At 39.5% G+C, this 15,562-nt stretch overlaps 1 protein-coding gene across 1 annotated transcript; it reads left to right on the forward strand.

Annotated features, from left to right (window-relative positions):
* The first annotated feature begins 13,549 nt into the window (after positions 1-13,549).
* On the forward strand, positions 13,550-14,461 carry LOC125173155 (olfactory receptor 2H2-like). Its single transcript, XM_047872043.1, has one exon. The coding sequence runs from the start codon at positions 13,589-13,591 to the stop codon at positions 14,459-14,461; it is 873 nt and encodes a 290-aa protein (XP_047727999.1). The 5' UTR covers positions 13,550-13,588.
* The last annotated feature ends 1,101 nt before the right edge of the window (positions 14,462-15,562 follow it).

The raw sequence follows: 15,562 nt of genomic DNA on the forward strand, positions 1-15,562 counted from the left end.
GTGAAAAAAAAGAAAGTAGCGTTTCTTAAAAAAATAAAATAATAAAATGATACAATCAACTCCCACACTGACACTTTGTGCTGTTCTCAATTATTAGCAATTTTTTGCACTTGTCAGATTTTTTTTTAATTTTTTAAAAGTTTTTATTTATTTTGAAGGAGAGAGAGAGAGCATGTGGGGGGGGGTGGTACAGAGAGACAGGGAGACACAGAATTCAAAGCAGGCTCCAGGCTCTAAGCTGTCAGAACAGAGCCCAATGCAGGGCTTGAACTCACGAACCATGAGATCATGACCTGAGCTGAAGTCGGATGCTTAACTGACTGAGCCACACAGGCACCGCAGAATTCTTTTTTAATTTTCAGAAATACATTAGCTGTATTGCTTTGTTTCAATTTTTTATTTAAATTCCATTTAGTTATCATACAGTGTATTATTATTTTCAGGAATAGAATTTAGTGATTCATCACTTACATATAACACCCAGTGCTCATCCCAACATGTGCCCTCCTTAAGGTCCTCCACTCATTTAGCCCATCCCCTGGCCACCTACCCTTCAGCAATCCTCAGTTTACTCTGCATTTAAGAGTCTCTTACAGTTTGAAGAAGTAGTGTTTTATAGAAGAACTTGAACTGGAAGAAAAATGGAGCAAGCTACCACCATCACTGCTGACATGTAGATACTAGGAAGGTGAACTTCTATTAGAGTAAGAGGCAGGAGAGCCAGGCCGGGTGTGGCCAGTGAGACCCACTCTCAGTGCAGGCACTGGATGCATGTAGTGCTCAGCTTCAGTCTGGGATCAAACCACCGCATGTCTGAGCACAATAACTGTGGGAACAGGTCTAGTTGGACAGCCCTGACTTTATGCAAACTCCTAGTCTCTTTTACCCTCACCTGCTCTTCCTACACTTAATGACAATTCTACTTCCTATCGCCCAGGCAATGAGGTTACTTTCTTGACCTTCTATTTGGTTTATTGGTTTATTCACACCCATTCACCAGGGTATTTCTATTTTTGCACCAATATCACCACGGTATTTTTTCTGGTTTTCTTGAGAGTAACTGACATATAACATTCATTGTATAACTTTAAGGTATATAACATAACAATTTGATATATGTATATATTTCAAAATGATTACAATAAGAATAATTAATAAGCAACACCACACATATTTATAATTTTTCCTTATGATGAGAACTTTTAAGATCTACTCTTAGGGGCGCCTGGGTGGCTCAGTCAAACGGCCGACTTCGGCTCACGTCATGATCTCGCGGTCTGTGAGTTCGAGCCCCGTGTCGGCTCTGTGCTGACAGCTGAGAGCCTGGAGCCTGTTTCAGATTCTGTGTCTCCCTCTCTCTGACCCTCCCCCGTTCATGCTCTGTCTCTCTCTGTCTCAAAAATAAATAAACGTTAAAAAAATTAAAAAAAAAGATCTACTCTTAACCACTTTCATATGTGCAATACAGTATCATTAACTGTAGTCCCCATATTGTATATTACATCCCTCAAACTGATTTATCTATACGTGCAAGTTTGCACCTTGTGATCACTACCTTTTAATGGGTATGGCCTCATAAAAGTTGTAACATCTGGTATGGAAAATCTCCTTGGGTGTTTTTCCCCTCTAAAAGTGTCTCTACTTGGGGGCGACTGGGTGGTACAGTTGGTTAGGCATCCAACTTCAGCTCAGGTCATGATCTTGTGATTCATGAGTTTGAGCCCCACCTCAAGCTCTCTGCTGCCAGCTCAGAGCCGGGAGCCAGCTTTGGATTCTGTGTCTCCCTTACCTCTTCCCCTCCCTTGCTTGCACTCTGTCCCTATCTCAAAAAATAAATAAACATTAAAAAAAATTTGAAAGTGTCTCTACCTGAATCCTTTCACATGTATATGTATTTTAAAACATCAAGTTGTAAAAGGGAACCAGTTCACATCATGGAACTTGCTTGCACCGTGCAAACACCCAATACTGTGCTTCTGTGGATCCATCCCTCCAATGGGTCTGCCTCCCTCCCAGTGCGGAAGGGCACCTCCCGCAATGCACCACTCAAAGCAGAGAGCTGAGCCTGCCTCTCCCACCCTGTGTACCTTGCAGACCCACCCTGGCTAACATGCCAGATCCCATCAAAGCAGCACCACAAGAGTGGCAGTCTGCAAGTAGCCCAGACAGGGTCCACACCACCCCACAGTGAGTCCTGCCCCTGGGAGAGGGGAAGATAAGGTACACACCAGTCTGACGGTGGCCCCAAGAGTGGGCTGGGGAGAGACATCAGGTCTGACTGCGGCCCCGCTCCCCAGCACAAGTTACTCCAGAAAGCATGGGGGAAGAGCCCTGCAGTTCCCCTCCACTCCAGGGACTACCAAAATAAAGAAATGGAAGAATTCTCCTCAAAAGAAACTCCAGGAAGTAGCGACAGCTAATGAACTGATCGAAATGATTTAACCAATGTAAAAGAAAATGAATTTAAAATAATAGTCATCATATTAATCACTAGCTTTGAAAAAAGTATAGAGGACAGCAGAGAATCTATTACTACAGAGATCAAGGGACTAAGAAACAGTGAGGAGGAGCTAAAATATGCTACAAATGAGCTGCAAAATAAAATGGAGGCAACCACAGCTTGGATTGAAGAGGCAGAAGAGAGTATAGGTGAATTAGAAGATAAAATTATGGAAAAAGAAGAAGCTGATAAAAAGAGAGATTAAAAAAAAATCCAGGAGTATGAGGGGAGACTTAGAGAACTAAGTGACAATATTAAACGAAATAATATACGCATAATTGGGATTCCAGGGGGAAGAAGAAGGAGGGAAAGGTGCTGAAGGTGTACTTGAAGAAATCATAGCTGAGAACTTCCCTGATCTGGGGAAGGAAAAAGGCATTGAAATCCAAGAAGTACAGAGAACTCCCTTCGGACGTAACTTGAATCGATCTTCTGCATGACATGTCACAGTGAAACTGGCAAAATGAAAGGATAAAGAGAAAATTCAGAGAGCCGCTAGGGATAAACATGCTCTAACATATAAAGGGAGACCAATAAGACTAGTGACAGATCTATCTACTGAAACTTGGCATGCCAGAAAGGAATGGCAGGAAATCTTCAATGTGATGAAGAGAAAAAAATATGCAACCAAGGTCCTTTATCCAGCAAGTCTGTCATTCAGAATAGAAGGACAGATAAAGGTCTTCCCAAGCAAACAAAAACTGAAGAAATTCATCACCACTAAACCAGCCCTACAAGAGATCCTAAGGGGGATCCTGTGAGACAAAGTACCAGAGACATCACTGCAAGCATGAAACCTCCAGACATCACAAGGACTCTAAACCCATATCTTTCTATAATAACATTGAATGTAAATGGGTTAAATGTTCCAACCAAAAGACATAGGGTATCCTAAAAGATAAAAAAACAAGACCCATCTATTTGCTGTCTACAAGACACTCATTTTAGAACTGAGGAAACCTTCAGATTCAAAGTGAGGGGATGGAGAACTATCTATCATGCTACTGAAAGTCAAAAGAAAGCTGGAGTAGCCATAGTTATATCAGACAAACTAGACTTTAAATTAAAGGTTGTAACAAGAGATGGAGAAGGGCATTATAGAATAATCACAGGGTCTAGACATCAGGAAGAGCTAACAATTATAAACGTCTATGTGCCAAACATGGGAGCCCCCAAATATATAAAACAATCACAAACATGAGTAACTTTATTGATAAGAATGCAGTAATTGCAAGGGACTTTAATACCCCACTTACAACAATGGATAGATCATCTAGAAACACGGTCAATAAAGAAACAAAGGCCCTGAATGATACATTGGATCAGACGGAGTTGACAGAAATATTTAGAACTCTGCATCCCAAAGCCAGAGAATATACTTTCTTCTCGAGTGCACATGGAGCCTTCTCCAGGATAGATCACATACTGGGTCACAAAACAGCCCTTCATAAGTATGCAAGAATTGAGATCATACCATGCACACATTCAGACCAAAATGCTATGAAGCTTGAAAAATAACCACAGGAAAAAGTCTGGAAAACCTCCAAAAGCATGGAGGTTAAAGAACACCCTACTAACGAATGAGTAGGTCAACCAGGCAGTTAGAGAAGAAATTAAGAAATATATGGAAACAAATGAAAATAAAATACAACAATCCAAATGCTGTGGGATGCAGCGAAGGCAGTCCTGAGAGGAAAATACATTGCAATGCAGGCCTATCTCAAGAAACAAGAAAAATCCCAAATACAAAATCTAACAGCACACCTAAAGGAAATAAAAGCAGAACAGGAAAGACACCACAAATACACCAGAAGAAGAGAAATAATTAAGATCAGAGCAGAAGTAAACAATATAGAATCTAAAAAAACTGTAGAGCAGATCAACGAAACCAAGAGTTGGTTTTTAGAAAAAATAAACAAAATGGATAACCCTGTAGCCAGGCTTCTCAAAAAAAAAGGGGAGGGGGATGACCCAAATAGATAAAATCATGAATGAAAATGGAATTATTGCAACCAATCCCTCAGAGATACAAACAATTATCAGGGGATACTATAAAATATTATATTCCAACACTGGACATCCTGGAAGAAACAGACACATTCAGAAACACCCGCACACTCCCAAAACTCAATCAGGAGTAAATAGAAAGCTTGAACAGACCCATAACTAGCATAGAAATTGAATCAGTTATCAAAAATGTCCCAACAAATAAGAGTCCAGGATCAGATGGCTTCCCAGGGTAATTCTACAAGACATTTAAAGCAGAAATAATACCTATCCTTCTCAAGCTATTCCAAAAAATAGAGGGGAAGGAATACTTTCAGATGCATTCTATGAAGCCAGCATCACCTTGGTTCTCAAACCAGGCAGAGACCCAGTAAAAAAAGAGAACTAAAGGCCAATATCCCTGATGAATATACATGCAAAATTCTCAATAAGATACTAGCAAATAAAATTCAAAGCATATAAAAAGAATTATTCACCATGATCAAATGGGATTCATTCCTGGGATGCAGGGCTGCCTTAACATTTGCAAATCAATCAATGTGATACATCACATTAATAAAAGAAAGGATAAGAACCATATGATCCTGTCAATTGATGCAGACAAAGCATTTGACAAAATTCAGCATCTTTCCTTAATAAAACCCCTCGAGAAAATCGGGATAGTTAAACTTAATAAAAGCCATTTATGAAAAGCCCACACCTAACATCATCCTCAATGGGGAAAAACTGAGAGCTTTTTCCCTGAGATCAGGAACACGACAGGGATGTCCACTCTCACCGCTGTTGTTTAACATAGTGTTGGAAGTCCTAGCATCAGCAATCAGACAACACAAGGAAATCAAAGGCATCAAAATTGGCAAAGATGAAGTCAAGCTTTCACTTTTTGCAGGTGACATGATACTACACATGGAAAATCTGATAGACTCCACCAAAAGTCTGCTAGAACTGATACATGAATTCAGCAAAGTTGCAGGATACAAAACCAATGTACAGAAATCAGCTGCATTCTTATACACTAACAATGAAGCAACAGAAAGACAAATAAAGAAACTGACCCCATTCACAATTGCACCAAGAAGCATAAAATACCTAAGAATAAGCCTAACCAAAGATGTAAAAAATCTGTATGCTGAAAACTATAGAAAGCTTATGAAGGAAATTGAAGAAGATATAAAGAAATGGAAAGACATTCCCTGCTCATGGACTGGAAGAATAAATATTGCCAAAATGTCAATACTACCCAAAGCTATCTACACATTCAATGCAATCCCACTCAAAATTGCACCAGCATTCTTCTCGAAACTAGAACAAGCAATCCTAAAATTTGTATGGAACCACAAAAGGCCCTGAATAGCCAAAGCAATTTTGAAGAAGAAGACCAAAGCAGGAGGAATCACAATCCCAGACTTCAGCCTCTACTCCAAAGCTGTAATCATCAAGACAACATGGTATTGGCACAAAAACAGACACATAGACCAATGGAATAGAATAGAAACCCCAGAACTAGACCCACAAAAGGATGGCCAACCAATCTTTGACAAACCAGGAAAGAATATCCAATGGAAAAAAGTCTCTTTAACAAATGGTGCTGTGAGAACTAGACGGCAACATGCAGAAGGATGAAACTAGACCACTTTCTTACACCATTCACAAAAACAAACTCAAAATGGATAAAGAACATGAATGTGAGACAGGAAACCATCAGAACCCTAGAGGAGAAAGCAGTAAAAAAACCTATCTGACCTCAGTCGCAGCAATTTCTTACGTGACACATCCCCAAAGGCAAGGGAATTAAAAGCAAAAATGAACTATTGGGACCTCACGAAGATAAAAAGCTTCTGCACTCCAAAAGAAACAATCAACAAAACTGAAAGGCAACTAACAGAATCAGAAAAGATATTTGCAAATGACATATCAGACAAAGGGCTAGTATCCAAAATCTATAAAGAGCTCACCAAACTCCACACCTGAAAAGCAAATAATCCAGCGAAGAAATGGACAGAATACATGAATAGGCCCTTCTGTAAAGAAGATATCCAGATGGCCAACAGGCACATGAAAAGATGCTCAATGTTGCTCCTCATCCGGGAAATACAAATCAAAACCACACTCAGATATCACCTCACGCCAGTCAGAGTCCCCAAATTAACCAATCAGGAGACTATAGATGCTGACGAGGATCTGGAGAATTGGGAACCCTCTTGCACTGTTGGTGGGAATGCAAATTGGTGCAGCCGCTCTGGAAAACAGTGTGGAGGTTCCTCAAAAAATTAAAAATAGATCTACCCTATGACCCAGCAATAGCACTGCTAGGAATTTACCCAAGGTATACAGGAGTGCTGATGCATAGGGGCACTTGTACCCCAATTTTTCTAGCAGCACTCTCAACAATAGCTAAATTATGGAAAAAGTCTAAATGTCCAACTGACGAATGGATAAAGAAATTGTGGTTTATATACACAATGGAATATTAAGTGGCAATGAGAAAGAATGAAATATGGCCTCTTGTAGCAACGTGGAGGAAACTGGAGAGTGTTATGCTAAGTGAAATAAGTCATACAGAGAAAGACAGATACCATATGTTTTCACTCTTATGTGGATCCTGAGAAACTTAACAGAAGTCCATGGGGGAAGGGAAGGGAAAAAAAAGAGGTTAGAGTGGGAGAGAGCCAAAGCATAAGAGACTGTTAAAAACTGAAAACAAACTGAGGGTTGATTGGAGGTGGGAGGGAGGGGAGGGTGGGTGATGGGTATTGAGGAGGGCACCTTTTGGGATGAGCACTGGGTGTTGTATGGAAACCAATTTGACAATAAATTTCATATATTAATAAGTAAATAAATAAATAAATAAAACAGAGAGTCACTAGGTAAAAAAATAAAAAAATAAAAATAAATAAAAGGCAAAGTGATATTCTCAATTGCTAATGGACCTGAGATAAAACTTATAAAATACTTTTATCTTTTTAAGAACACAGTGTGCCCCACTAGCATAATGTGGTTTTTGGTTGTTATCTTTTTTTTTTTTTTTGTCTTTGTGCTGATAAGGAGAAGATTGTAAAAACCCAAGGATTAATTGGCTCGCCTTAATGATTTCAAGTCTTTCATTTTCTCTCCACCTTTAGGAAAACAATTAACTGATTAATTTAAAAAATCTATATATTTCAGTTTTCATGTGACCTTAAGAACACACATAAAACCATGACAGTGACTATTGCAGGGACATACTACATATACAACTTAGTATTACAAATTTTCTTCTATAAGCACATATAAAATTTAGAATAAATAACCTATGGGGAGCCTGAGTGACTCAGTCAGTTAAGCATCTGACTCTTGGTTTAGGCTCAGGTCATGATCTCATGGTTCATGGGACTGAGACCCACATTGGGCTCTGCACTGACAGTGCAGAGCTTGCATGGAGTTCTTTCCCTCTATCTCTCTGCCCCTCCCCCACTCTGTCTTTCTCAAAAATACATGAATAAACATTAAAAAATAAAGAATAGGTAACATATTTAAAAAAATCCTTTCCTCTGTATCTCAAAGTCTTTTTCTGAGCATCTTTGTCTTGTGTCCATGAGGAAAAAAAACCACTGGATTCTGAATCCAAACAGCTCATCAGAGGAAAGCATGAGAATGGGAACCAGACTGAGCAGAAGACTTCAAAGACCAATAGGATTTATTGAGCCTTCCATTGACAGAATTAGATTATGAACAAAAAAAGTCTAATTTTGGCAGATTGTAAGACAGGAGAGAAATCCTTCGTGGTGTGCCCCCATGGGCCCACCATCTCCAATGGCTCAGAGCAGTTGCAGGTAAGTGCTGAGGTGACTGAGAACTCGCCACAGAAGACATTCAGATGAAAGGCTAATTTCCATCTGAGATTAGGTCCCAGTGGCCTTATTAGTCTTAGCAATCTGAGTCTTTCTGGGATAGGCAGGACATTTCCAGGGCACTGGTTGCTGTGATCTCTCCATGATTCTGTGCACCAAGATGTTAATAAAAGCAGGTCTTTAAATCTAAGCCCCTTTCAACAACTATGGTATTCTGGAGGTAAGTCATTTACCCCACTGATCAAGTCGTGATCAAGTCTGGACTGAAATACCATACCATAAAATCCTATGAAAAAAGGCAGTGGGAACCTCATGGATGTCTTTGGGAATGGCTATGACTGAGAGGCTGAAAGGGAAAGGAATATATTCCAAGCACAAACTCAAAAGAGACTGAGATTAGTGTGTGTGTTCTCCCTATTCAATCTCTGGATTTTCAGAAACTTCAGAAATCCACATCTTCAGTTAAGGGTAGAGTATTTTGGTATTTGCATTGAGTTTCCAATGCCAGGCACTCGCCACAGTGGCTCAACATCTAGCTGAGCCATTTGTAAGAGAATATAGATAACTGTCACATGAGAATGAAAATGGAATTAGGCATGAAATTAGATAAATACAACTGAAAAAGTAAGATTCATTTATTTCGTTATTAATAGTTAATATCAATTTAATTAATATACTAATTTAATTAATATATTAATGATTTTAAATATTAGTAGCAAAAACAGAAAAAAACTTCAGCAGGAATGCATTGGTGATACAAAATGAAAATTGTTGACAATTCAAGTATTTAGGTGCAGATGGGGAGAGAAATGTTAACTGTATTAAATGATTATGTAGCAGCCAAAAGAATATTTTCCTAAATTCCAAGTTGCTGGTGTAAAACTAATTTCTGTAAAACCTTGCAGGTAGCAGACGCAATGATGTTCGGATCATCAGAATTGCTGGAGGCAGTGGGGAGAATGTGGGAGCCAATGTATGTGCATGTGGACAGGCCCGATGAGGTCAGCAAAGGAAAACCAGGGAACTGTCAGAAGTTAGAGAACAACCAAAGATCTCTGTGCAGGGTGCAATGGGGGACCTAGTTTTATCATGAATCCATAATTTCCAATACAGAAACACTTCTTAGTCCCCCAGAATGTGCACAAAGTCCAGGTGACACATTGTTCTTTCCTCAGTGGGTACTCCTTTTGTTGTTACTCTGCTCTGTTTTAGATTTGTCTGGCTTGCCCAAATGTATACCTAGATTCTCCAGTGTTCATCACCATCTGTAACCACAACTTTCTTTAGGCTCTGACTGGTGTTTTACATGAATTATCGAGACTGGACAGGTAAGACAGATGGGTCAGGAAAGGCAACTGTAGGAACCAGTCTCCTGAGGAGGAACCACAGAGCCATTGCCTTGGGGTATTGGCAGATTTGAGGTCCAGAGCACAGACTGTGGGACCATACAGTGCTGGTTGCATAGGAAGGACTTGCAATGAATGGAGAGAGTGTCCGTAGCCTACTCTAACACAGCTTGCACAAACATCAGTAGCATAAATTCCAGTAGTGATAATATCTCATATGAGCAGAGATTGTCACACAGGGTCACAGAACACCAAAGGAAGTGACATAGTCAGCAGTGTTTTATAAGCAGTTTGAAAATGTCCCTGGGACACTTTTGATATTTAATCACACAAGAAGTCGAGATGTGTAGACATGTATTATTAGGAAAAACCACAGCCAACTTATGGAGTGAGGGCCAAATGAGACAAATATGTATGCTAAATTAATATGCTTTAAGTTCAACTGGTCTAGGCTTTTCCAGATGTGGGAAGAGAGCTGCTAAGTGGCTGTTTGTTTCCACCCTCTGTCACAAAAAGGAGAACACTGAGCATGCAATGTCATAAAATATATCATTAGCTCTCAAATGTATGGTGGTTTCATCAGTGATCAATGAAAATATCACTTAATGACACATTAGATGTCAAATTCTGCTCTAGAAAAAGGCAGATGTGACTCAGGATAAGTACAGAAGTCGACTTTTGGGGTTTTTTTTCCAGAGAGAAAACATAAATTTCAACCTAAAACAACTTAAGCAGAAACTCAACTTGATTCTAAAAACAAAAGGGTAGAAAAATCAAACGATGCTAGTGTCAAAAGAATAACAGAGATAGGTGGGTTTTTGTCCAGTTTATTAAGATATAATTGATATAAATCACAGTATAAATTTTAACTGTACAGCATAATGGTTTGACTTACATATATTATGAAATCATTATGTCCCTTACTGAGATAGATACAATTAAAAGCAAAAAAAGAAAAAGAAAAAAAAATGTTTTCCTTTTGATGAGAACCCTTAGGGTCTACTCTCTTAGCAAAGTTCATATACATTATAGAGCAGTGTTATCTATAGGCATCATTTATATATTACATCCTTTATTTACTTATTTTATAACTGGAAGTGGGTAACTTTTGACCACCTTCCTGCAGTTCACCTTACCCCCTACCACAAACCTGTTGTAATTACAAATCTGATCCTTCCCCCCACCCCGATTCTGCTTTTAATTAATTCTGAAACAGAGAGTGTCATAGAAATCTGAACACTAAAATTACGCTAATTTTTTGTGTGTATTATGCACAAGATTATTTTGAGTTCTAATTTCCTCATTTACATGGGGGTGTAACAACAAAGCTCAAGAACTAGATTTTAAGGAAGTTCATTTCCAGCTCTAGGTCTCCACTCTAAATAACATGATTTCAATACTGCTTTTTATCTTTTTTAAATTTTCTTAATGTTTATTTATTTTTGACAAAGAGAGACAGAGCATGAGTTCGGGAGGGTGAGAGAGAGAGGGAGATACAGAATCTGAAACAGGCTCCAGGCTCAGAGCTGTCAGCACAGAGCCTGATGCAGGGTTCCAACTCATGGACAGTGAGATCATGACCTGAGCCAAAGTCAGACGCTCAACCAACTGAGCCAACCAGGAGCCCCTCAATACTGCTTTTTAAAAAATAAAAGTGCATATTTAAAAAAAACTTCCTTTTCAAATTTAAATCTTGTACTTTGAACAGTATATCATTAAGGCAATCATTTCCTTTAACATGAAATGACATATCCTACATTCGTAGGGTAATTCTATTTTTAATTTGGGGGGAAACCTCCGTACTATTTTCCAGAGTGGCTGCACCAGTCTGCATTCCACCAACAGTGCAAAACGTTTCCCCTTTCTCTGCACCCTCACTACCATTTATAGTTTCCTGAGTTGTTAATTTGAGCCATTCTGACAGCGGTGAGATGGTATCTCATTGTGGTTTTGATTTCTATTTCCCTGACGATGAGTGATGTTGAGCATCTTTTTATGTCTCTATTAGCCATCTCTATGTATTCTTTGGAAAAGTGTCTATTCATGTCTTTTGTCCCTTTCTTCACTGGATTATTTGTTTTTTAGGTGTTGAGTTTGATAAGTTCTTTATAGATTAAGGATATTAACCTGTTATCTAATATTACATTTGCAAATATCTTTTCCCATTCTGTCAGTTGCCTTTTAGTTTTGTTGATTGTTTATTTTGCTGTATTGCAGCCTTATTTATAATAGCCAACATATTGGAGAAATCCAAATGTCCATTGATAAGTGAATGGGTAAGAAAGATGTTATACTTATACAATAGAATATCATCCCGCCATCTTAAAAAGATGAGATAGTGCCATTTGTGACAACATGGATGGACCTAGAGTGTGTTATGCTAAGTGAAATAAGTCAGACTGAGAAAGACAAATACCAATGATTTCATTCATGTATGGAATATAAAAAGAAAAAATAAACAAAAAGCAGAATCAGATATATAGGTACACAGAACAAACTAATGCTAAAAGTGATGCTAAAAGGGAAGAGGGTGGGAGGATAGGTAAAATCGGTAAAAGAGAGTGGAAAATACAGGCTTCCAGTTATGGAATGAAGAAGTCATGAACATAAAAGGCACAGCACAGGGAACATAGTCAATGATATTGTAATAGTGATGTATGGAGACAGATAGTGGTTACAATTGTTCTGAGCATTGCATAATGTATAAACCTGTTGAATTATTCTGTTGTACACCTGACACTAATGTGACTATACTCAACAATGTCAATGATACTCAGACTTTTTAAGGAGTTTTCATCATTAACAGATACTGAATTTTTTCAAGTATTTATTCCACATTTATTAAAATAATAATATACTTTTTTTTCTTTTATTGTATTTATGTTGTATGTATTAATTGAGTTGCATATATTGAACCATCCTTGCATCCCAAGGATAAGTCCCACATTGATCGTGGGGCATGATGCTTTTAATGGGCTGCTGAATTCAGTGTGCTAGCATTTTACTGAGAATGTTTGCACCTATATTCATCAGGGATATTGGTCTGCAGTTTTCTTTTCTGCTGGTGTCCTTATCTGGATTTTGTATTAAGGTAATACTGCCCTTTTTAAATGAGTTTGGCAGTGTTCCTTCCTCTGATTTTTTTGGAAGAGTTTGAGGTTTGGTGTTATTTCTTTTAAATATTTGGTAAAATTCACCAGTGAAGACATCTGGTCCTAGGCTTTTCTTTAATGGGAGATTTTTTTATTACTGATTCAGTCTGTATAATAGTAATTGATCTATTCAGATTTTCTATGTCTTCCTGATTCAGTTTTAGTAGTTTGTATGTTTCTCAAATTTTTCTCCATTATATCTAGGCTGTGCAGTTTGTTGCCATAAGTTGTTCATAGTGGCAAAGGTTAGTTTTATTTTTTTAAGTTGATTTATTTATTTTGAGAGAGAGCATGAGCAGAGGACAGGCAGAAGGAGAAGGAAAGAGAAAGAATCCCAAGAAAGCTCCATGCTCAGTGCAGAGCCCTACACAGGGCTCAATCTCCTGATACTGTGAGATCATGACCTAAGCCAAAATCAACAGACACTTAACCAACTGAACCACTCAGGCACACTGGCAAGGGTTAGTTTAAAAGAATGACCTACCACAATCTCATGTTCTAGGAGTTTGCTAGAATCATCCACCTTTGAAGAAATTAACAGATGAAAATGTCCAAAAAGGGACAGAGATGAAAGAACAGCCAGTAAAAGTTTACAGAAAATATTAATAGAGAAAGGGTGATGTTCTAAAATCAAATATCACTAACTGATGTGTTGTTCCTTGTAGATTCAGGTGGGCGTTGGATAGACATGCTAATGGCACTGTCCCAGATGGCTTCATTCTCTTGGACTTCTCGGATAACCCTAGGCTAGAAATGACCCTATTTGTGGCGGTTTCTGTCTTTTACACAGTCACACTAGTGGGCAACACCACCATCATACTCCTGTCTCACCTCGACCCCCACCTCCACACCCCCATGTACTTCTTCCTCACCCACCTCTCCATCCTGGACCTCTGCTTTACCACCAGCTGCATCCCTCAGATGCTCGTGAATTTCTGGAGTTCGGACAAGACCATCAGCTATTTGGGGTGTGCAGTCCAGCTCTACATCTTCCTGGGACTCAGAGCTTCAGAATGTGTTCTGCTGCTGGTCATGGCCTTCGACCGCTATGTGGCAGTGTGCCGGCCCCTGCACTATGCAGTAATCATGCACCCACCCCTGTGTCACAAGTTGGCTTTCCTGGTCTGGGCAAGTGGGGTTTTTGGCACATTGGTGCAGTCTCCCACTACCATGAAACTCTCCTTTTGCCATCACCACCAGGTTGACGACTTTGTCTGTGAGGTCCCTGCACTGATCCGCCTGGCTTGTGGAGACACACATGTCAATGAGCTTCAGATCTCAGTGATTGGTGCCATCTTCCTGATGGGGCCCCTTCTGCTCATCCTTGTCTCCTATGGCCGTATCACCCAGGCAGTGCTGGCCATCCAGTACCAGAATGGAAGGAGTAAGGCCTTCCATACCTGCTCCTCCCACCTGGCTGTTGTTTTTCTCTTCTACTGCAGTGTCACCCCTGTCTATATCCAACCCCGGAGTCATTTTTCCCAGAAGGGAGGGAAATTTCTAACTCTCTTATACACTGTGGTGACCCCCACTCTCAACCCCCTCATCTATACTTTAAGGAACAAGGACATGAAGCGAGCTTTCAGGAGGCTCCTAGGGAAAGACAGAATGTCCAGTGAAGAGTGAAGATGGGCTCAGACTCAAGGGGAAGTCAGCTTTTGCCCAGTTCATTTGCTGATTTGCATGCATGAGGACTCTCAATCATCAACTCTAAAGAAGAGAGGGGCCAATTGCGTGCTTTGTACAGACAGTGGACTAATGAAAAGTAAACGTGATGCAGCTGGCAACGTTATTCTTAAACTTAAATGTAGGAGAAACATTGCTCTGAGTCAAGCTACCATCAGGAAGTAGACACCATTTTCATTATTATAAAAAGATGGCATGGGGTACTGGGTGGCTCAGTCAGTTAAGCATCTGACTTCAGCTCATGTCATAACCTCGTGGGTTCAAGCCCTGAGTTGGGATCTGTGCTGACAGCTCAGAGCTTGGAGACTGCTTCAGATTCTGTGTCTCCCTCTCTCTCTGCTCTTCTCTGTCTCTCTCTCTCTCAAAAATAAATAAACTTAAAAATATTTAATAAAAATAAATAAAAAATAAAAATAAAAAAAGAGCATTTGCTACAAGGAATTATTAGCTAGATAGATATTAAAGGAGACAAAGTGCACAAAGGAGCAGCCTCTAGCACTAGGAGAACACAAGGAAAGAACAGGAATGTTTTAAACTGATGGCCTAGAGAAGAGACCCCTGGGAGCATAAATTTTCTGACCTCCTACTTGTGAGTCAGGAGTATTGCTAGCTGGGCTGATGTCACTGAGGAAATGCTGGTTTTGCTCACCACCCAGTGGAGAATGCTGATTCAACCACTTTTACCTAATCTACTGCAGATTAAACGAACAAGAAAGACACCAAAGAAGCAAAGAGGAAAGAGCGAGTCTCCTTCCCAACATTGAGCCTGCAGCCCACCTGCCTGTATCACCCCATATGCATGAGGCCTAAAAAGAAATGAGCAAGCGAAACAAACATATGACATGCACACTCCCGGCACCAGCCTCACAATGAGGCTGAGTGATTCAAGTGTGGGTTAGAGTTGTAAGACTCTGGCATCTCACAATTCTTAACTCTACAAGAGGAATCCAGAATACAAATCTAATCAAGAGGAAGGCACAGCTGTGGTCATTTTATGGATTATGGTCAGTATAATTCCCACACATCACTTTTTGTGAAGTA

Source organism: Prionailurus viverrinus, chromosome A1 (genome assembly GCF_022837055.1).
Source record: "Prionailurus viverrinus isolate Anna chromosome A1, UM_Priviv_1.0, whole genome shotgun sequence".
Classification (NCBI taxonomy): Eukaryota; Metazoa; Chordata; class Mammalia; order Carnivora; family Felidae; genus Prionailurus; species Prionailurus viverrinus.